The sequence below is a fragment of the Aptenodytes patagonicus genome, chromosome 17, assembly GCF_965638725.1.
Source record: "Aptenodytes patagonicus chromosome 17, bAptPat1.pri.cur, whole genome shotgun sequence".
In the NCBI taxonomy this organism is placed as follows: domain Eukaryota; kingdom Metazoa; phylum Chordata; class Aves; order Sphenisciformes; family Spheniscidae; genus Aptenodytes; species Aptenodytes patagonicus.
The window spans coordinates 12101510-12123310 of record NC_134965.1 but is presented as its reverse complement, the minus strand read 5'-3'; the positions used below and the strand labels follow the sequence as shown (position 1 = coordinate 12123310).

Genomic DNA, 21801 nt, shown 5'->3' with positions numbered 1-21801 from the left:
AAAATGATCTAAATGGATCCGACATCCTGGCTATAAAACATATGTAACATTACACATTTAGTTATGTTACTAGAGACTTGAGTTCATTTTGGTGGGTAGTATTTTATCTGCTACTTTTCCCCTTCTGAAAGCAAAGCTTTCTGTAGAGGAGGATTTATAGAAATATATTTCCAGCACAAAAAAAGTCATGCACATTAAGATGTTGGAGTAAAGGAGAAATAATGTCTTTTTTTGGAGACCTTGGCTGATTTATCTCTTGCTTGGTAGTTTGGTATGACCTTCCTAGCTAGGAATAATATTTTTTTATTCTTCCTTTAATAACAATAATGTCAGTAACAATGTCTCGCACTATTCCAGCATCTTCAAATCAGACTTTCAGCGGGTTAGACATTTAATGAGTAAAGCCTCACAGGCTCCAGTGAGCTGTGGGGATATATTTTTTTGTTCTTTTTTTCGTGGAAATCAAGGCACATAGCACTCGATTGTGCAACGTACTCAACCTAATGAGGCTTCCACAAACGCTGCAAGTTAAAATGTATGCTTAAATGCTGAGCCCTGCAGACTCCAGCTGAGTTTCTCCCAAGACTCTTTGATACATCAGCCCTATGGAGACTAAAATGACTTGCCCCGTGGTCAATAAGTGAGTAAACATCACACAAGGGAGACAAACTCTTGTAGCTGTGAGGTGCTGCCTTCCTTTGGAAAAAGTATGAATGTTTTCTCTTGTCTTGCTTCCACTCTTCATTCTCGATGCCGCTCCTCAGGGGCCCTTTTATTCCTAGTCAAGGGTTATTTGATCTGCTTTAGAGCGACAACTATGTTGCTTTCATAATGGCTGGTGGGTTCCCTCCCTGGCAAGGGAAACATCTTTCTTTTGTGAGATGAAGGTGGGAGTACTGTAATTCTTGCAATTCACCAACCCATTTGTGTGGGGGGAAGAGGATAAAAGAAAATGTGGCATTTCATAAAATTGTGAAAGTATTTCAACAGCAGTAATAAGCAAATCTGGACATTTTGCAAGATTTCACTGGTCTCGCATCAGAGGAAAAGATCACCCTTATAAAAAAGCCAAGCAGCGTGTTGCATAGACATTAGCTTGACTCAGCAGATGAAGTAAAACTTGCTCATCAGTAACTGATTGCCATGTGCATCTATATTATGTAGATGAAATTAATCAAGGCTAAGGGTTAAAGTTTTCCATTTGTTCTTTTCAGAGAAATCACCTGGAGTATGTTGGGAGGGAGGTAAATTGCTTTACACATTTCTTTTTTCTTCCTATGAATTTTTCTTGTTTTAGCAGAACATTATCTAGAATCTTAACAGAGAGCGCTCTCACTGATTTGGCAGGGTTGTCATGAAAAATTAGTTGATAGCAACTTAGAAGTATTTAAATTATGTGTGCTTTCTGCACTGTAGAGGCAATAAACTTTTTTTTGGAGTGACCTCAGTGTTTGGAGCTGGAAGAATTTACAAACTCTCACTTTTCTTAGTCTCCGAACTGGACTGTGCTATTGGTTTTTGTTAAACACTGTTAAACCTCCAATTACACTTCTTCCTTCTCCTTTTTGTAAGTGCATGCTTAAAGAAAGGTTCATTGGCAGCACCATAAAAGCAATTCTAGCTGTGGAACCACGTGCTTTGGGGCACATTGGCAGAGCAAGCTGCTTGCATGCTAAAAGGTATGGCTGGCTGAACAGTGTAACTGCCTGTGCGTGCTCTCTTAACTTTAGAGGTAAGTGTGGAGCAGTCAAAGAAGGAAAAGTTTTTGCCTGTGGGATAAGAGCATGTCCCCTGCAAATCGGTTGATGCCTTGCCCTGTGCCAGTTCGTCCAGCACCAATGCCAGCCGGTGGAAGAGGCCTGTGCAGGATCCGTGTTTTGGCTCCTAGCTGACAGCAGTGATGTGGCGACGGGCTTGGGCAGCCCACCTGGTTAGGAGGCAGCAGCTCTTGGTTGAACATGACTCTGCTTGAGCTTCCACAAGCTGTTTGGTGCTCGCCCTCGGGAAAAGCTTGAGGGTGGCCAGTGGGAATGTCTGCCCCTGTGCCTGCAGCACCCAGGAGCTGGCGATGCTTCAGGCAGCAACTGCAGCTGTATGCAAATATGGCAACAATCAAAGGTACTTACTCAATTTTGCCTACTGCTTTTGCTCTAACAGATTTATAGATTTTAATTGGGTTGATATGACTCAAATGACAAAAATATTGTGAGGACTCTTGGATGAGGGTTTTGAGTCAATGGGAGCTGCAGGACCTGGAAAAATTAGGCCACTTAAGTGCCTCAGTATGGATTTTAGCATCCAACTCCAAGCACACAGCTTTTGAAGTTGTTGGCCTTTGTGGTCAGCTGTCCTCTGGGGCAGGCCCTCAGCCGCTCTTAATTGTGGAAGCCCCACACAAATCTCTGGTTTCAGCAGACCTGCAACAGTGCAGCCTGTACGGGGGAGGCAGTCCGCTCTTCGGCAGAAGAAAATGCTGCTCACCGCTATATCCAGCCTCCATGCAGTGTCTGTCATGCTGCATGCCCCTCCTGGGTTTGGGGAATCAGGGACGGCTGGTTGCCTTCTCCTTGTATTATTCTAGACTAAAAAATGAGGACTTGGGTATGTTTGGGAAGCCGCTTAGTTTGATTTCCCACTTTGACCTACTTTAGTCCACCCTGCTTCACCTGTAGAGCCTTACTCCAAATCGACCTTGAACATGCCCTTGTAAACATGTTCTTTCACAGTTGTATGTCCTGCTGGAGAACACGAGTTTTCTGGTTGTATTTTGGATATGGCACAGGATGTTTCTTTCCAGAAGACAGTAGAATATAAATAGAGGAATTGATGAAAGTTGTAATAGTCAGTTAATGCTGTTCCCATCAAATATTGCTGCCATGTCTTTGAATGTGAGGTCCCTGGGCAGAACGCCATCTCTCTCTGTCTCTCTCTGTACAAGGTGAAGTTCTGCCAGTATCCTGTAGATTTAGGAGCAGAGTCTTAATTGCTTCCCACTGGGACCTTTGTCCCTACATTATATGGGCATTGCAAAAGTCCCACCCCTAGTACATAGTCATATTGGGCAGTGCTCTCCATTTGTGGTCCTGAGATGTATTCCTTTAAAAATAATTATTTTTATTTAAACTTATTAACGCAGATTTTAAGCACTGCTGAACAGTAATCAGGCAGGCATGTTAGGTAAGTTGTCTGCACTCAGCGAATATTTAGAGTTACCTTCCTTACCATGAGAAGCTAAAGCAACCAGGGGGATTTAAATAGATTTTCTCTCTGCTCCACTCTTCCTGCCTCTGTACCTTGGTTCTGTAACCCATAAAAGAGTTAACTAGAGCACAGTAGAAGGGAGCAACCCTAAGGGATGCGATATAACTGGTTATAGCGAGGCTGTGGGGCTATGATCTATTCCTGTTCTCTGGAGGGTGTGAAGTCTGGCTCTGGTGAATTTTACTGTATCTTTTGATATGAAGCTTGAAGCCAGATTTTGCTCAAAAAAAAAAAAAAAAAAAAATGCTGAGCTCTCACAGCTGGGGCTAGTTTTCAGGAGATTGGATCTCCCATGAAGGGAGCTCTTCGTGGTGGCACATGTAAACACATTGCTGTGCCTGGAGAGCAGGGGTGGTTTGCAGGGTGCTTAGGGGAGGGTGCGGGATGCTCCTGCGCAGACAGCAAGCCCTTCTTCTGGGGAGGGCCCCTTCCTGGGGGGGATGGCTGTGGCCTGTGACGGGCTGCCGTTGCTTAACTGTATCTGCGGGCAAATAAGGGGCTGGTCCTCCCAGGGCGGCAAATGAGAGAGTTAAATTTGGTCGTAGTCAGGAAGATGACCAGGAAGGGCTCTGCTGGACCCAGGCCAGATTTGCTTGTGAAACTCCAAGGATGGCTTTGGCGATTGCTGCCAATTCAATCTGTCATATAAAAATCACTTTCTGTGTTCTGCCTCCTGCTGATACCATAGTCATCGAGGGAGAAAACTAGAACACCAGCCAAAAACTGACCCTCCCAAAGTTAACAGCAAAACCAAAGACAGCCAAAAACTGGGAATACAGCAGGGACTAAGCTAACAGTTTCACTTATGAATGGTTTGGGAGAATACAATCCATCTGTATTTTCCACAGAAATCAAGGGAACTGATTTACCCTGCTGGGAATCTGTGCCGCTTGTTTGGATTAAAGAGCTCTTTCATTCCTGCATACCTTTCTATAGCTTGAGTCGGTTCTCACAGGATGACACTAGCTTACACAGGGGTCAGGCACAAGGTATTTGCACCGTTTAAGTCTTGCTGAAATCCTATTTCGAACACTTAAGCATGTTGTACGTGGCACGTAAAGCCATGCTGCCTTTGCACAGGATTGAGTTCCTCTTGCTGTTGTGGAGCTTGAGAGTCTAATATTTGCTAGCCGATGGTACACAGTGTTCAGCAAAATATATTCATCGGTTGTCAACCGTACAGCAGCATTGGGGAAGGGGATGGTTCCTGGGGTGTTCTCTTACTTGGTGAATGGAGAAGGGTTGGCAGCTTTCAGTAAATGTTGCCTTTTTTATCGTGGGCTTTGCATCATGTTTCAGTTTGTTTTTTAATAGCTTTTTGGAACTTGCTGTGAGGATCCCAGAGGCAAAAAAAAAACCTGGAGAATTCTTGCTTATGGTTTGTGCTCTGCCAAAGAAGCCTAGCAATTTAGTTAACAAGATCACTTCCCCTATTACATGAGTTATTGTTGTTTTTAATTAGAGGTAATGCTGTAGTTTGAATGTACAACACAATGGGGTATAAAATACAGTTCAGCATATATACCAAAGATGATTTTTCCAATTATAAACCTATTTAGAAGGCGGATACATTAGAAATGATGAAATGTCAAACTGCAGATTAGGTGAGCAAGCTGGAATACACATGCACCCACGCATACATGCTATCGTACAAGAAAGAGGAAAGTGCTCTGGAAAACAGTTATATATGCATAATTAGTTTAATCTGAAATTAATGCTAATTTCAGCAATTTGCGATGCAGATTGACTATTAGTACTCTAGTCCACTTCCACCGTATTGAGAAGTTGAGGATGCAAAGCCTTAATGAATTCCACACAGGCGTGCACCAGAGCTGAGTTCATGCACTGGTTTCCAGGGTGTTCTTTGAGCCCCGTGTGTGTTGGTTTGCTTCAGCGCCTGTCTCCGCCTCTTGCTTTTAGAGAGTGGCTGCTCATTTAGAAAGTAGTCCTGTTTCAAGCAAAGATGTGATGGCATGCAGAATATTCCTGCATTTCTGACTCTGCTGCCATCTGCATTTGCCCAGGTCATTTTTAACTGCACCTGTACCTTTGGATAACCCAGTTTCAAAGCATGTGCATTTCACTTTGCAATGAGACCTGCCAGTGACACACTCGGGTCTCCTTTCTGTGCTAGCTGGATGTAAGCGCTCATCCTTTCCAACCTCATCATCCATGCCTCCTAAGCCAGGCGCTCTTCACTAAAACTGGGGCGGGGGAGGACAGCAAAAAAAAGCTGCATAAAGAACGGTAGGGAATTGATACTTAAAACCATTACCCTGAAGTCAAATATGTAACTGCTGTGTTAAACGTAGACTGGGCTTTGGCTCATCTGAAGAGAGTAGTGGATACTTGTTGCTTGAGATTTTGAAATTCTAGGAATTCTGCAAAGTGTTTCATGAGCTTAAAATCCCCTTTATTAATTTTTAATAGTCATGATAATAAGACAGTTTCAGCGGGGGGAAAAAAAAACACCAAGAAAACGAAGAACAGAGTTGGTACGTGAGTATGCAAGGATATCAACGGACACTGAACTGGAGGCTCTAACTTCGCAAAACTGCAGTTCCTTCATTTTACCTGAGTCAGTTGGTTTTAGCCCATGTAGTGTATTGACGTGTTTGAGTGGGACAGGATTTTTGTTTCCAGAGACTGCATCTTCAGCCTGTTGTTTAGAGAAGATTCACCTGATATGCCCCAAACTGATCTAATTACAACCTTAACCTTGCAAAAAATGGCTTAAAATCAGAAGACTTGTTTTGCTGAAGTAGGGTGGGTTTTTTCCTGCTTCTGCACCACCTGAAGTGTTTGCTCAGTTTCAGAACACAAAGGCGAATATATTTTTCAAAAGCCAAGCCAATAAAGAGATTGTAACCTTGAATGACTCTTTGCAGGAGTAGTCACATGTGTTTTGATTAACTGCAACACTAACAGTATACAAACAAAGCAATTCTGCAGGTACTTACAATTAACGGACTTTATAACCTTAGATCTAACTCTTCCCTGTCGATTCCTTCTGCAGCAAGAGAGAGAGAGAGAGAGAGACCTTCAGTATACAAAAGCTCCAAAAACATTTAATATCTACATTTTGGAGAGCCCTGCAATAGTGAATGATAGATATATTATACTGCGAATTAGAAACAAAGACATGAAGCTGGAAGTATTGTGGTTTCTGAGTGACCTAGACCTCTTGGAGTCATTCATAAAACATGGATTTGTGATTGATTCACACAGGTCACTTCCTATTACCCAAACACTGCCATTCCCACCCCAGGCAAAGAGCAGATGGAGCTGCCGTCTGAGGGACGGAACCCAAAATCACTACAGGCGACTCCCTTTTGCTGTTTGCGGGAGTGCCCCCGTTGTGAGCAACCTCCAGAAAGCAGATTCTAAATTTACTCGCGTAAAAGATAAAGATCCTCAGTGACTTTTGCTGGAGGGACTTCAGGGGACTCTTAGGTTTTGGGCTTTTTGTTATAATTAAAAAAAAAAAAAATTATGAGTGTTTTTCTTCCATATATACATAAATGTTTTTATGAAATTGTAGATTTTTTTTGTTAAAGATATTCTGATTTATTTTCTGAGCCAAATGAGAAATTTTGATTTAAAAAAACCTAATTTTTAAAAGAGAAACTCTTCAGTTGGCTCAGTTCCTTGTGCCTCTGATCATTTGTCATCTTTAACATTTACTAAACAGTACTAAGTGTACTTCATGAAATATTTTTTAACCTTTTGTTTCTCCTCCCTGAAACAAGCACAGATCTGGGGAGGTGATGGTGAAGAATATCATATCAGATAGTAAGAACATCACTCACTGGGATGAACCAGAAGCCCATCAGTGTCGGTGCCCTGTCTCCTGCTGAGGGTACTTAGTGAGAACTAAGGTGATCTCCTCCTGTGCCCTCAGAGCCATTAGCAATGAGAGTTTTTGGGACTTTCTAGTTAACATCAGTTTTCTCAGAACTTGGGTGTGAATGTGCCTGGTCCTGGCGATTTGATGTGCTTTAAAATCTTTTTTTATTGATGATTCAGTGGCTGATCTACACAGAAGGTGTCCTTGGTGTAGTAAAATCCCTGAGTTAGTGAATACTTTTATTTTTTTTATGTCTTTCGAATGCTCCATCATGTTTGGCTAACATGTTTGCAAACCTTTGGCTGTTAGCTATTGGGCTAACAGTCTGGGCTCTGAGTCTCTGGGCTGCGGGTCTGGTGCAAAGCTCCGCTCCGCTCCATGGGAGCCTGGGAGCCCCGTGCGGAGCAGGACCACAGTGCTCTGCAGTTTTTACCCTGATGAAGCCTTGCCTCATAACTCGTCTGCTTAGCTAATGAGAGAGGATTTGCAGGTTAGAGCAGGAGTTGGAGGCTTTGTTTCCAGTTGGTCCAAGTCCCGCCACAGTTATCTAATAATTGAAAATTGGTGAGGCTGTACCAGCATAGACAAGTCAACTGCGTACAGCAGTTTACCTGGCGTTAATGTTTGAGAAAGAAATGGGTGCTTCCAGCACAAACGGCAACTCTTCTCATCTGCCGGGGCTCTCCTAGGCGCCCCGGGCTGAATCCGAGCTGAGCGCTGTGCTGGCCTCATTGCCGGCTGCGGGAGCCTGTCGTGGCACCACGGTGAACGGCCTTCATCCGTTCACCACCGCTGCGCACATCCAGATCTTTATGGGGAAAAGGCTGGTTTCCAAACCTGCACCTCTGTCATGACCACGTCTCCTGGGCTGCTGGTGATCGTTGAGTCGTGGGAGATAGGGGTGAGAAAGTGACTCCTGGCTCAGCCCATGGCGAGTCTGGGGGCACGCTGGGACCTCGTGCCACGGATGAAGGGAAGGCAATGAAACCTCCTGTTGAGGCACGTCAGGATAGGAGGAATTGCTAAGGCTACACATTACGTCTGGTTTTTTGCTGCGGGGAATATGTATAACAAAGCAATTGAACCGTCTCTTCAGGAAAACGTAGATTGTAAAAGCAGACTTAATTTTGTCCTTCACTTTTGTACTAAAGAGATGATTTCTGAAACCATTTCCCAGCTCGCAACATATCTCTAGGCATTAAAATGTTGTGAATTTGCTTGTCATTACCAATATTTTCTTTGACTGAAGCTATTGAAACAAAGTAGCCTTTTTTTTTTTTCTTTAACCTTCAATCTTGCTTCTAAAAGAAGTAGCTCTCTTTTTCTTTCTTTCTTTCTTTCTTGGTCAAATATAAAAATGATGATAATTTCAAATATTGCTTTAGAATAATTGCTTTCCTCCCTCTTTTGTATGACAACAGAAGCTTGGCCTGATCTTAAATCAGATGCTGGCAGGCAGAGGGCTCTTGACAGCCCTGCAAAATCCTTTAGTTACAAGTCGGCTTTAGCCAATTCTTTATTTGTAAATGACAATTTTCTACAGAAAAATGTATGCTTGGGCTTCAATTTCAGAGTCCTAGATTGCAGCCAGGAAAAAATAATTGAATTTTTACAGGTTTGGTTTTTTTTTTTCCTCTCTTCCTAACTTAAAAAAAAAAAAAAGTGACGCTCTGTAAAGCATGGTTGGGGCTGATTGAGGGAAATATCTACCCTGGTTAATTTGAATGGCAGTGGAGACGAGAGTGATGTTTAATTTGTTCTGCGCTGAGAGAATCTGGGGCTACTCCAAGCTTTTTGTTCGGTGTCTCAGTTTTGCGAAGGCTTTGCCCGCAGCCGCACAGCACAGCTTGTCACCGCAGTTCCACTCGCGTGGCAAACCCCAGCTGGGCCGGCGCCAGTTTGGGGAGCACCATTGCTCTCGGTGGGTCTGATGTGCGGAACGGGGTCTCGTGGCGTGGGGGCAGAGCCACGTGGGAGCCTGTGGTGTGATGGGGTTGCCATACTGCCGCAGGAGCGTGGTGACCCTCCAGGCAGCCCCCAGCACCTCGGCGCAGAGAAAAGGTGCTGGGCTGCACCTTGCGACCTTCAGTAGCTATCATAAAATGTATCCTGTCTTTAGTAAAAAAATTAAAAAGTGAGAAAAATCTAGGCTCTGCACTGAGCAGCTGCAGCAGTTGTCTCCGGCCGAATGCCCAGTGTTGTTCCCTTTGCATTGCTTCAGCATTTGCCGGCCGTTGTTTAACCAAGCGAGTCCTGGTTCTGGAGTTACGGGGCGTTTTTTCCCTTCAGCTGTTGTAAGTGGGCTGCTTCGTCCCAATTTCTGTCATACAGAAAACAAACTCAAGCGTATTTAAATGCATGAATTTCTTATTGACATGTTTGTTGGTTTCTTGAGTTAACATGCAACGCTGACTTTAAAACGTCTCTATATGGTGGTGTAGGCTGCTCATTAGTTGTTGTCTCCAGTGGTAAGGGCATTGCCTGCTGTGAGCTGGGGCGTTTCCCCTATGTCCAAGCATACGGGATGATGCCTGCCCCTTTGAAGTGTGCTGATAACATTGTCCTGGATCAGCCTTGATTTCAGGTGGCCCACAAGGCTCAAGTGGTTTGGGATCGGCCCACCAAAGACACCAGCTTCCCCTGCCACTGCTGGGGTTTGGGTCCCTGGGCTGGATCCTGCCTGTCTTAAAGGGTTACGGGTTGTGGATAATGGGTTATCTGATAGTACGCTCTCTGTAGGGAATCCAGCACCATCCCGTCACCTTGTATGGACCAAACTTGGGGGGTGTGTGGGTCAGGAAGAAGAGCTGGGTGCTCAGTTGTGGTCTTGGGAACACGAAGGGGTTTCTGAAGGGCCTGATCCAGCCCCTGATGGATGGCGATACTGTGAGCATTTCAGCTGAAACGTGGTTTGTGGCAGCTAGAGGACTGCACTGGTGGCTCTTGCTATCTTTCGTCATTTGATTATTTTTAAAGTGACTGTGCAAGTTCCTTTTAAACTGACCCATGGAAACTTAATAACACATCGCTTTGATTTGATATAATTACCTTTTGTCTGCCAAAGAGCATGCACTCTGTCTTTAGGGAAAAAGCGGGGGAAATGGCACGTCTTTTTGAGACAGTAGCTATGAGGATATGACACTTGGACTCCTCTTTCACTTATATTTGCATTGAGAAGCACAATAAAAATCATTTATTAAAAAAAAATATCCGGGGGCTAGAGTTGTTATTGAGTGCCTTTACTCAGCCATTTCTCAAATAAAACCAAAACAAGACAAAGAAAAAAAGAAGTATCTAATCAAATAGAATCTGAATTGCTTTTGTAAAGAAATATTCTCATTAACTGGGTTAGGGATGGCATCTGAAGAATATTTCTTTTTTCCACATATTGTTTGAAATAATCTGGTTAAACCGTATGCTTGTCTTGTAATTTCTTACAGATGGTCACAAGAACAAAGAAAATATTTGTAGGTGGATTATCGGCTAATACAGTAGTGGAAGACGTAAAGCAATACTTTGAACAGTTTGGCAAGGTAAGTTCCTGCCCAAGTGAGCACTACATATTTTGAATTCTTCTTTTTCTCCCCCTTTCTTTTTAAAGTGTGTTTTGAAAAACAGAAGTGCAATGAGGCCTGTGCTCAAAGGAGGGCCACGTTTTTTGCCTTTCAGTGTAATTTCTCGAAGCCTCTGGAATCGCTTCTGGAATTCCTTTTCTGTTTGTTGCATGTGTATGTGTACAACATTGCCAACACTGTTTACCTTCTTTAAAGAAAAAAGAATCATTGGGAGGTGAATTTGTTTATGTTCAGGAAGAATTTGACCCTTAGCTGAATGATTACACAGTTGTCTACTCCATAAAATCAGCCTTCTGTTTACCCCTGATTCCAGTGGCGAAAGGAGCAGATAGACATATTTGAGAGAGCTCATTAAGTTGTGAAAATGCCTGAAGGAACCACGTGAATAGCAAAAGTAATATGGAAGTCACTAGAATATCCATTTAATTTCTTATTAAAAAATCCTTGTGCAAGTTGCTTTGGAAATATATGTAGAATCCTGACATGATTTAAAAAAAAAAAAAAAAAAAAAAAAAAGTTTACGCAAGGAAGGAAACCTGAACCTTGCCAGAATAGTCTTTTCAGTGATGGGACAGGTCAAACCCCACAGTCCAGGCTCTGTCTGGAGCTTAGCGCCACTGACTTCCCTGGAGCTTCCTGGATCCCCAGGGCTTCTGGGTGCTTGGTCAGGAGTCCGACAAGGTGAAGAGCTTGCAGAGTCATCTGCTTTGAAGGCAGTTTATGGTACCACCTTCCATGAAGACTCCTGTCAGCCCTATGGTCCATGGGGCTCCATACAGCTCAATTCCTGTCTTTTGGAGTGGATCAATTGATGATTTAGATGCCTGATTGCGTAAGGACACAGCAGGATATCCCAAAGCAAAGCAGTTCCCATTCCTTGTAGTTAGTTTATGTTTCTTTTATCTGCCCTGAAAAGCCTTGGCCAGGCAGTATTTATTGAGGGCTGAGGAGGGGAGTTTATAAATTGTTCCTGTGCTGGATTGATAGTTGTTTTGCAAACCTTTCATTTTATTTTCAATAATAATCTTCGATTCCGGCAGGATGTTTACAGCCTGCTGAGCCTTTTATTAAAGGATTACATGAGCTTTTGGATCTTTCTTCTGTAGTTACTTCTAATTGCAGAACTCCTCTAACCTGTATTTTTGAAGTTAATAATAGTTTCAATGTAAGTGCTTTGCATATTGTCTGGATGCTGTCTTAATATAGTCTTTTAAATTTCGCCATCTGGTAGTTTCATGCTTGCAATTTTACAGTCCCCGAGAACACAGACAACTAGGCTGTGTTTTCCAGTAGTGACTAGTGATTCGGGACACTTCAGTCCTGCTTTCGTGCTTTGCCTTTCTCGAGATAGCTTAAAAGAGGCCTGGCTTTCCAAAGGCAATACTTTTGGAAAATCAAATATTTTTTTCAAGTGTCTTAATTTGAAGGCTAAAAAATTAAGGCACTGAAAATAATTGCACAAGTTGCAGTCGAGGCTGGAACCCATTCCTCTGGCAGTAGAGCTGCAGTATGTCCTGCTGAGGCTGCATGGTCCAGTCATTAGAGCTCAGCTCCTGTAGGACTCAGGCTCACAGGGCTCGGCCACTGTGCTACCAGCTGACCTTTTCCAGTTGCATCCCTGTTTCACGCTTCCCTATTCTAGCTTGTGAAAAGGAGATGAGTTTGGTGAAGTCGGTGGCGTTTTGGAGGAGAGGCTTCTTGGCTGTGTCACTGTGACTCGACCTTGTGCACAGGCATTCAAGTTCTCTGTACTGCACTTTGCTGTTTATCAGCTGAGACGGTTTGGTTTTTGGGGTGTTTTGAGATGATTCTCCCCAAGGCTCTGGTTGTGAGAAGATGCAGAGCTAGTTAATGACCCTAGGAAATGCGGACTTGTGGTCCAGCTAAACTAGAAGACTTGTTAATATGCTGCAGTGGTTGGGATGCTGCATTCGGATATAATGACCCAGGATTGGCCTTGTGGCACCTTGTAGGAGCTGCTTCCTTCTCCATTCCGCTTCCCCACCTTTCCTTGACTTGCTTGCTCAGATTGCAAGCTCTTAGTGGCAGGGACTGGTGATACATCTATGCACTGCTTAGCACACAAGCCTCACTCTCCAGTCAAGCCATTACAGTGCAAACAATGCATCATGATCGATTGGCAAGGTTTGCATTTGCTTAGCGCTTTCTTAAAATAAAGAAAATTGCATTACATAATTAACGTGTAGAGGAGCCGCCCATGTTTGATAAGAGCATCTCAGGTGACTTGCTCTTTGAAGTGCTGAGCTTATTTATTGGTGTGGAAAAAATGGCTTACCTACTGCTGTGATTCTTGAAATCCTGTTTGTACTTGCTGCAGAGTAGAGCTTTGCAACCAGGGGAGGTTGTTTTGGTAACTGGAGGTAGCTCTCAAAATACACGATGTGGTTAGAACAGCTACCAGCTTTGGGGCTAGGCGGACTCACTCATTTAACTGGAGTTGGCAGGAAAGCGCCTAAAGTGTTGAATTTGAAACTGCAGCTTTTTGAAAAGTAAATGCCGGAACCTTTTTCTCCAATAAAAAGAAAACTGCTTTAATAAACCCTGTTCCCGGACTTTACCAGTGAATATGCCTGCCCGTTTGAGCACCAAAATATGTGGTAATGATAACCCCTGAGACTTTGATCGTGAAATTTCTGATAGTGACTATTTTTTCTTTCTGTAAAGCCTAGGATCTGTAGGAGTCCCAGCTTTCATTTTGTGAAGACGGGCATCCCTAGCTGCTGTAAGCTGTGGAGGAAGACTGGGAAAAATTACCTGAGTGAAGCCAAAAAGGCTTAACAGAACAAGCACGAAGCAGTGTAATTAACAGGCTCGTGATTGCTGCATGCTTAGAGCTTGTGATGCTGAACCTGCGCACATACAGTCGTTGTGGGGCTCCCCAGAGAGGCAAGGACGGGGATCTGGGTGCCGAGGAGGGGGCTGGCTGCAGGGCCCGTAGGCCCTGGTGGGACGCAGCCCGGCACGGCTCGTGGTGCAGATGGGCAGGGAGCACAGCCCAGCGCCTCCGATAAGGGCGGCGCGGGCCCAAGGCTGGCAGCCGGCGGGAGGCATATCTGGGCGAGAGTTTGGGGTTGAGACTTCTCCTTCCAGTGGTTTCAGGGAGCAGGATCCACAGGAGGACGTGAGGAGGCTAAGCCGGGAAAACAGAACTCCAAACTAAGCCATAACTGTTTACAATCAGAAGGGAAAAAAAAAAAAATCCATTGTCTTACTACCTAATCCTGATAGTCTAATGCAGTTGTTTCTGTGATCCTCTGTTATTTCAGTCAAAGATGTTTCAAACATTCTTGCAAACAAAATAAATTCACTGGCTGTGTTAACCCATCCAGGGTCTGCAGCATTGCCCTTGTACTGACGTGTGAAAAGCTGGCTGTTAAGACCAAGTTTTAAAAGAATTTAAATGAGAAGGTGTTAGAAGTGAGGAGATCCAAAGGGAAGCATGGTGGGGCTGCGCTTTCCTCTCTTCTGGAGAGGCCACAAGTGCCCTGAGCCATCAGCAGGGCTGTGGCTGTGGATCTACCTGTTTTATTGGTTTCTGAAAGTGTAAGCAAAATGGTGCTCTCTGAGATCAGGACATGTTGGAGCGTTTAAGGCTTCTGGTATAATTTTAAAAAGGAAAAAAAAGCAACAGCCTCTTAAAGCCTCACCTGGAGGACTGTGACCAGCAGAAGAAAGCCCCCGAACGCTAATGAATTGCACTTCTCTCTGGACATGCATGTTCTGCACCTTTTAAGCTGCAAGCAGCTGATGATAAGGGACTTCTTAGGGTTCGTTTTTTACTAGGTAATGCTCCCTTTATAGAGCTCCTGTGAAAGTAGTGTAGTCCTTATTTTGCGACTTGCAATTATACTTCACATGGCGAACTGTGTAATTAGTTTGGAAGACTTATGCCTAGTCATTGGTTTATCCTAATCGGCTTTGGCTTTTCCCAACAACAAAGTGAGCTTATTTTCCTAAGCTGAAACAACTCTGCTCCCTTTGTTCCTCTCTTTTATTGTCTCATTCCTTTCATTCTGTTTTACTGCCAAAGTTTTGTTTCATTAGGCCTACAAGTCATTTCCAATCCAGTGGGCTGCTACAATAAGGCCTTTATAACTCAGCTGCCCTGGTTCCCATGTCCCTTCTGGTCTGGAGCCAGGACTTGCTGTTTGACATGGGATTTTAACCCTTTCGGTGCCCCAGCTGCTAGTCCCCCGCTTTGTGTCGAGGCCGCTTTGGTGCGGTGCAAGCCAGGCTCGAGATGTGGGTCGGAGGGACCGGCTGATGAGCTTACGAATGCTAAATGGTTGCGTGTGGTCATTAATTGATACATTAATGTTGTTGGGCTCCAGATACACTTTTTGACCCAATTATCGAAACAGAATTCTGAGTAAAAAAATCTTCTTACTGAAAATACCGTAATCAGTCTTGGTGGGAACAGTCCTTTGAATGAAAAGGCTACTGTGTCCTTCCAGCCCCTGTTTCCAGCATGATGGGAACAGTTATGTTAAAGGTACGTTTCAGTTGTCTTGAACTATTAGATCAGCTCATATATGACACTTCTTGTAGAAAAATCATCTTTTCTTGCGTGGGAGAGAATACATTTAAATTTATATTTTTTTGAAAAAGCATGGTGATTTTTAAAGGATATGTGTGAAATAATTTTGTGGACAAACAGTATTTTTACATATTGTTATTTCAGACTGCTAGAAAAACAGCGCTGGTGTTGGTGGCCCCAGCTGTTTTACTTCTAAAATCTTGAAGCAGAAGCATTGGCTCTATTTTTTTCTTTCACAGCAATCCTAAAATTACTTTTGGGGAAGGGGGTATGGCATTTGCTTTTTATTTTAAATTTTCAGATGAAATTGGAACAGAGCAGTATGCATTAATTTTGTTTTCTGTTCTGGCTTGCCACGAGGTCCCTCAGACAAATCATAGGCATGTTTCAACTTTGCTTGGTATATGTTGTTTCCCCAAGAATGGCTTTTAAGACTTGGAAATTTTGAAACAAGACAGGATTTCTGAATTAGCTCTCTGGATCTGAAACGTTTTGTACAGTCACTTGCTATTTCCTGTGAGATGCAAAACAGACCAGTGGAATAATAATATCTAGTTTCTGATGGTTTTTTTCTGTGCAACTGTTGAGCTTTTGAAAGATTGTAATTTTCTCATCTCTTCCTTCTGTAGCTGTGGTTTATTGTCTAGTGGCAGTTAACAAGGTGAGAGGAGAGGTAACTTCTCAAACCCTGTCTCTGCTCCAGGCACACCTTAGCAGAGCCATAGTGCTGTCTTGCAAGAAAACTAAAGCTGAAAGCAGCGAGGCTGCAGACAGCAAAACGTGAGAATGAGAATTTCCTTCTTTGATTGTACAATGTCATGCATTATAACATGGACAGCAATGCAAATAATGACCAGTTTAACCTTTGAAAAAAATAAACTCTTGTGAGTAATAGACAAAAAGTCCCTCTGCTCTCTCTGTGTAACTCTGCTGGGAGGGGGCAGAGGGAAGGAGGTGTGATCCACACCGAGGATTTCAGCCTAATCGGGTGGTTTACGTAACTTGCTTCCTACATGCTTTCCTCTCTGACAGCTGTGAAAATATGAATCAAGAAAACATGAGAGAAAACTCCTCCTTGTTTGGCAAGGCTGCCTGGGTGTGAACGAGTTAATGCGCTGTTGTAGTATTAAGCACTCCAGTGGTTTACTTTTCCCCGAGACCTTGAGTATGGCCTCTGAAGATGTTATTACAATAGAGTTGTTAGCATGAGAAAAGGTGGTTTTCTCGCCATGGGTTCATTTTGGGGGGATTTGGAAGTCTGTGTGGACCTGGGGCTAAGGCCAGAGTCGGGAGGTGCAAAGAATTTTGCTTGTATGAAAGTGAAAGCTTAGTTAATTTAGACTTGGCATACAGTTTGAATTGTATTGTTACATCTGTTGGACATTGATATGTAGATTTAATGGTCTGTAGGATACATGGATGGTCTATTCTTAAAGTATTTGCTTTGCAGAAAAGTCATTTTTTTATTTGACAAGCTGTTAGCCTTTCACATTTTTCAGCACTGTATTTCTAGATTCAATATTTGTGAATTGGTTACATTTTATGAAATGAAGGGACAGATTTTGACTCTTAATTACATTCTAGTCTGTAATAGCCGGAGTTCCCAAAACATTTGTAATATGCAGTAAAACAGAGAATGTGTTGGCATTTTTTTTAATGGCTGCTAACCTCACTGTTCCCTTCCAAAGCAGTTCTGAGCTCTAGACCTGGTGTTAAATAGCTTTTAGCTCATTATATTCTTTTTTTCTATCTAAGGGTGTACCTTGGGAGAAGTTGCTTAATTTGAATCATTGCACCTCCTTAAAACAGAACGAGCAATAGACAAATACGTCATTGTTTGCAGCTTCTGTTAAGTTTGGGACAATGAAAAACACAATTTATGGGGGCTGTTCTGTTACAGTAGCACGGAACAGCATTCAGCCTTGTTCACGCTGCTGCCTCTGCCCTTTGCTTGTGCTTGAAAGTTCCAGTATTTCTGGATTTCCTTATTTGAATGTTATGACCATGATATTCCAAAGGATAATGAATATTCCTTTAAATTTTTGCTTTGGCATGTGACAAAGGGATCTGGGATATAGGGGTCCCTCATGGCCTAAAGCACTTTTTATTATTTCTTCTCCCTCCCAGGCGTGCACTTTTTTTTATTAAACAAACTGAGAAACTCAATCGTTGCTTGAAAAGAAGTCAGTGTTTTCATTCTGTCAGTGAAAAGTTGTACACAGGAAGTCAGTTTTTAGGTGGTCTGTAATAAGACACATGCTTTGTGGAAGTGGTTTTGTTATAAATTAGCTGTTGGTTTCTACCTGGATTTTATGAAAAGAGGAAATGTTAAGGCAGGATTTGTGGGCAAGAAGGCTGTATCAGAACTCAGCAGAAGTTTGAAGTACAATTTTATTTCCTTTTCTACTCTGGTTAAATGAAATGGCAAGGAAGCTTTTGTGCTGTAGCGCCGTAACCCGTGTGAGATGAGGTAATTGTGGTGGAGAGTCGGGGCCCTGAGCATCTGCCTTCTGTTTCCCGCTGTGCCACCCACTTGCTGTCTGACTTTGGGCAAGCTGTTTATCTCGCCTTACATTCCCTTACCTTTCTTACTTAGTAAGCTCTGAAGGGCATGGGAAATGTAAATATGCCAGCGCTCGCAGCCTGCATCGGTGTGGACTCGATGCAGACTGAAGACGACCCCTGGTAGCAGTGTAAGCGGGCTGAGGCCGGGTTGGTGCTAGCAGCACCTGAGCTGGTTCAGGTGTCTGTGCTTGGCAGCTGCTGCAGAGCAGGCGGTGCAGCTCTGCCATTGGTACAGCTTAAGCATCCCCAGCTCCTAGGAGCCATAAGGGCAGGGCCTGCATCCTTTGTTTAAAATGTATTTATTTTAAGACAACTCTGCTATATACTTTGATTTTTTTTTTTTTCTTTTTTCATAAAGTTATGGCTGGTGCCCTACATTGTGTCTCACATACTTTAATAATAGTAGGGGAGCAGTTTTGGTCCTGAGCTTGCAGAGCATGATACACCATTGGAGACCCAGAAGCATACCAAAAGCCAAAATGAAATTAGTGATTAATCAGGGGCTCTGTTTGGGGAGAAAAAAGTTGGAAGAAAACATTCACGTTTCCTCCTCCTACATGCGTGTGAATGTTTGTTTGTGGTGTCTTTGTATCAGTTTTGCAACTGAGCCAAACCCATGAAAATGACCTGTATCTTTTCTGAGATGCCAAGGAAGTCAATTTTGCTTTTCACCCCCTGCTTTTATTTTAGACAAACCCAGTAGGCTATATAAAATACCTAACAAATTTAGTTAATCATGTTTGGTAACATCTTCAAATTATCCCTGGAGTGATCTTGGATTCAGCCGCAGTGTGGATGAGTGGGGTTGTAGCGTAGAACTTCTCTGGAAGGAAATGATTTGTTTTTGTTGTGCTGTGGTAGCAGCTTGGAGCCCCTGTTTTGGAGCAGGGCCCATGGGGCTGGCTGCTATGCAGAAAGATAACAGCAAGATGAACTCTGCCCCAGCAAGCTGCATCGAAAGCAAAGGATAGTGGTGTTAAACCACAGCAGTAGGAGTGAGGTAAAACTTTGATAGATATTTCCAATATATGCTGCGAAATTGCATGAGATTCCACTTTGGCACTCATCTTGAAGTGCAGCCTCCTGGACTCTCCAGGAAGATATTTATAAATGTAGGCACTGCTCCTGACACCCATCGAAGTGATAACCTGGGTCCAGAACATTACTTCTGTTCTTCGAGTAGCTACAACTGAGGGTGCCAAAGCTTTGCCTTGGGAAAACTCATGTTTTAACATAGGTTCTCTAATGAAAAAATAGCAGCGGTTATTTAAAATTTTGTATGGTATAATTGAAGCTTGCACTACACTGCTCACAAATTTGGGGTGGGCTCATCAGCTAAAGCGAGTTAGTTAAAATATAATTGATTGGAGAGTAACCACTTGATCATTGTCATCATACTACATAATAAATACACCAGTATCGAGTGATAGGATGTGAAATGTGAGGATTTTTTAAATACAGCTCTGAGTCTGGGCCCTTAAGAAAAGGGCTCTTAAAAGTATCCACGAGGAACTTCATATAAGTTGTTCCAAATGTGGAAAAAGAGCACACGTTACTGGAAGGAGGTGTAATAACTTTTTTTCCACATGGAAATGAATGGCCATACTCGGTCACTCGTAACCCATTCAGCTGGCACTGCACAGGACTCGGTGCTGGTGAGCCAGAGGGGTGCCAGGTGCTCCCTCCCCTCCGTCCCCAGGAGCTGGCAATCCCATGCCCAGCCCCGTAGCTGCGGAGCTCTCTGTGCTCCCAGGAGTAAAGCCGTGCACGCATCAGCCCACCTTTGAGCACTTGTTCCAGCCGTGTCTGCCTTTCACCCTGCTGTACAGTGTTAAGGAAAAGCATGGTTTGATCTGCAGCTTGATTTCTAAAAACTTAGATTTTTCTGGTGGAAAATTTATTTTTAAAGTGGAGGGTTCTGTGCAGAGCCTGGTGGTTCTTGTTTTATTTGTGTGCTTGTTCTTTTTTATTTATTTCTATGATTTTCCATTAGGGTGCTAAAAATCAACAAGATGATTTTCAGTCAGTCCTAGAGGTGAAATAACAGAGCTTTGTTCACACATGCAATATTGAGGTACGACCAGTTTCATTAAACTTATGCTAATTCTGCAGAGGTAGAATATGAAATTCATTTGGCGTCCATCTTACATGTGTATTTCTCTGTTAGGAGAACTTAGTATTTTATTTTCTGGGAAAAAATGCGCCTGCGCATATTTTGGTTGGAGTGGTAGCCAAGCATGGCAGGTTAGTCAGCGTCAGTCCTATCAATAATCATCCAGTACTGGGTAATATGTGCCAGCCCGGAGAGGGAGAGATGTGTGTAGTTGTACTCTGTGTGTGTGTGGTACAGTATACGTATTTATAAATATAACTTCAGAAATGGGGACAAGGGCAAAGTAGCTCAAATGAAGAGCCAATTAAGATAATCTAAGCAGAATGAAGATTAACTGCCTCTTAATCTGAAGGATACCTAAAATGCATGTGGCCAGTTTAGATCAAACAAATGTTATCTCTGTCAGGGACATTTGCAAGAGGTTTGGGGTGAATAGGAATTACCAGTGGTGTTTTCAACTTGTCCAGGGCAAAATGTTGTTGAAATAGTGATCTGGGTTCTGATGGGTCCTGCTGGCAGAACATATCACAGAATGTATTTCTTTGCTGTAATGTCATCGCTGTGGAAGTTTGAAGAAGTAAGAGTATTGGATATATCGTAAAGAAATGATTGCTCGTATAAAAGTTCACATTTTGCAGTTTTTCTTTTTGCAGAAAGTTGAAACACTAGCAAGTCTGTCAGAGAAGCTGCTATGTGTTTTCTTTTTAAAAATGAGTTGCAGTGCCCATCATGACCTTTACTGCCACTCCTAATACTGAGAAGGGCTGGTCTGAAACGAACCGGTCAGGCACATTCACGTACCACCGGCTGGTAGTGAAAGTGAGATTACATTTGCACCCCTGTTCCAGGACATTGATTTTAAATCTGAGCAAATAGCGTGTGCAGGATTCCACTTTGAGCATCTATTTATTTTAACACTGACATTACAAAGTGTGTTGGGACTGTGTTGCCTGAAAGTGCTGGGCTGTAAGCTTGTTCTAGTGGTGTTTATTGGAAAAGAGGGTGTGCAGCAGACTCCGCTGTGGTGATGCTCCGTTTCTGGGGAAGTTGCTGTGCGAGCAGTGACTTTTTGGGAGAAGGTCCCTCTGTTGACTTTATTACTCTGATGAGTGGTTTAGCGAGTTCAGATTGGTGCCATGTTAATTGTCAGGACTGGGCGGGTGGGAGCAGATTTCACCGGGGGCAATGGAAGAGATCCAATGAATTTCCACTCTGTTTCCCTGCTTGGCAAACCAGCACTTACTGTCACTTTGCATAAATAGGTTTATTTCAGAGGGTCAGCCATCACCACTCCCCCTCTTCCCCTCCCGGCCCACCCTCCCCTGAAGGATAGGAGGCCGACGAGCATTTAATTTCCCCAACAGCAGGTGCTTGTCATCCATCTGAAGATAGCTGCCAACATCTGGTGCAATTGCCTCAGCAAACGCAGTAACAAGGCGGCCTGCAGTTCAAACGCAGAGAGAGCATTGCCTCTTTAATGATAACAAGCTGTTGGCTTCCCCTCTGAGATGAATTCATCTCACAGATGTTTGTCTCGTTTTGGCAATCTTATCACTATAGCTTTGGTGATTATGCTCAACTGGAGACTATTACTATAAAAGAAGTTTGAACTTGTTCCATTTTTGCATTATTTATTTATTTATCTATCCATTTATTTCTTTGCTTTCTGGATATAATTTGTATCAACAACTGTAATGTTGGTCCCATTACCCAAGTACCCTTAAGTTTTTTTTTTTTTTTTTTTTATTGCATCTGCTGAACAGTAGCTCACTACTTGACATTCACCACTGGCAAATGTCTTTCAGCCACGCTGACGTTTTTAACATTCCCCATCAACAGCTTTGTGGTTTGAACCCTCTATTTAACACTACATTTTCTGGGA

At 43.1% G+C, this 21801-nt stretch overlaps 1 protein-coding gene across 15 annotated transcripts in view; it reads left to right on the top strand.

Annotated features, from left to right (window-relative positions):
• Window positions 1–21801, top strand: part of MSI2 (musashi RNA binding protein 2) — a 266353-nt gene that overhangs the window by 78192 nt on the left and 166360 nt on the right. For all 15 annotated transcript variants that reach the window (XM_076354542.1, XM_076354531.1, XM_076354540.1 and 12 more), the window contains exon 6: window positions 10549–10641. In XM_076354542.1, coding sequence (XP_076210657.1) covers window positions 10549–10641 — 93 coding nt within the window. The remainder of the gene's footprint in view (window positions 1–10548; window positions 10642–21801) is intronic.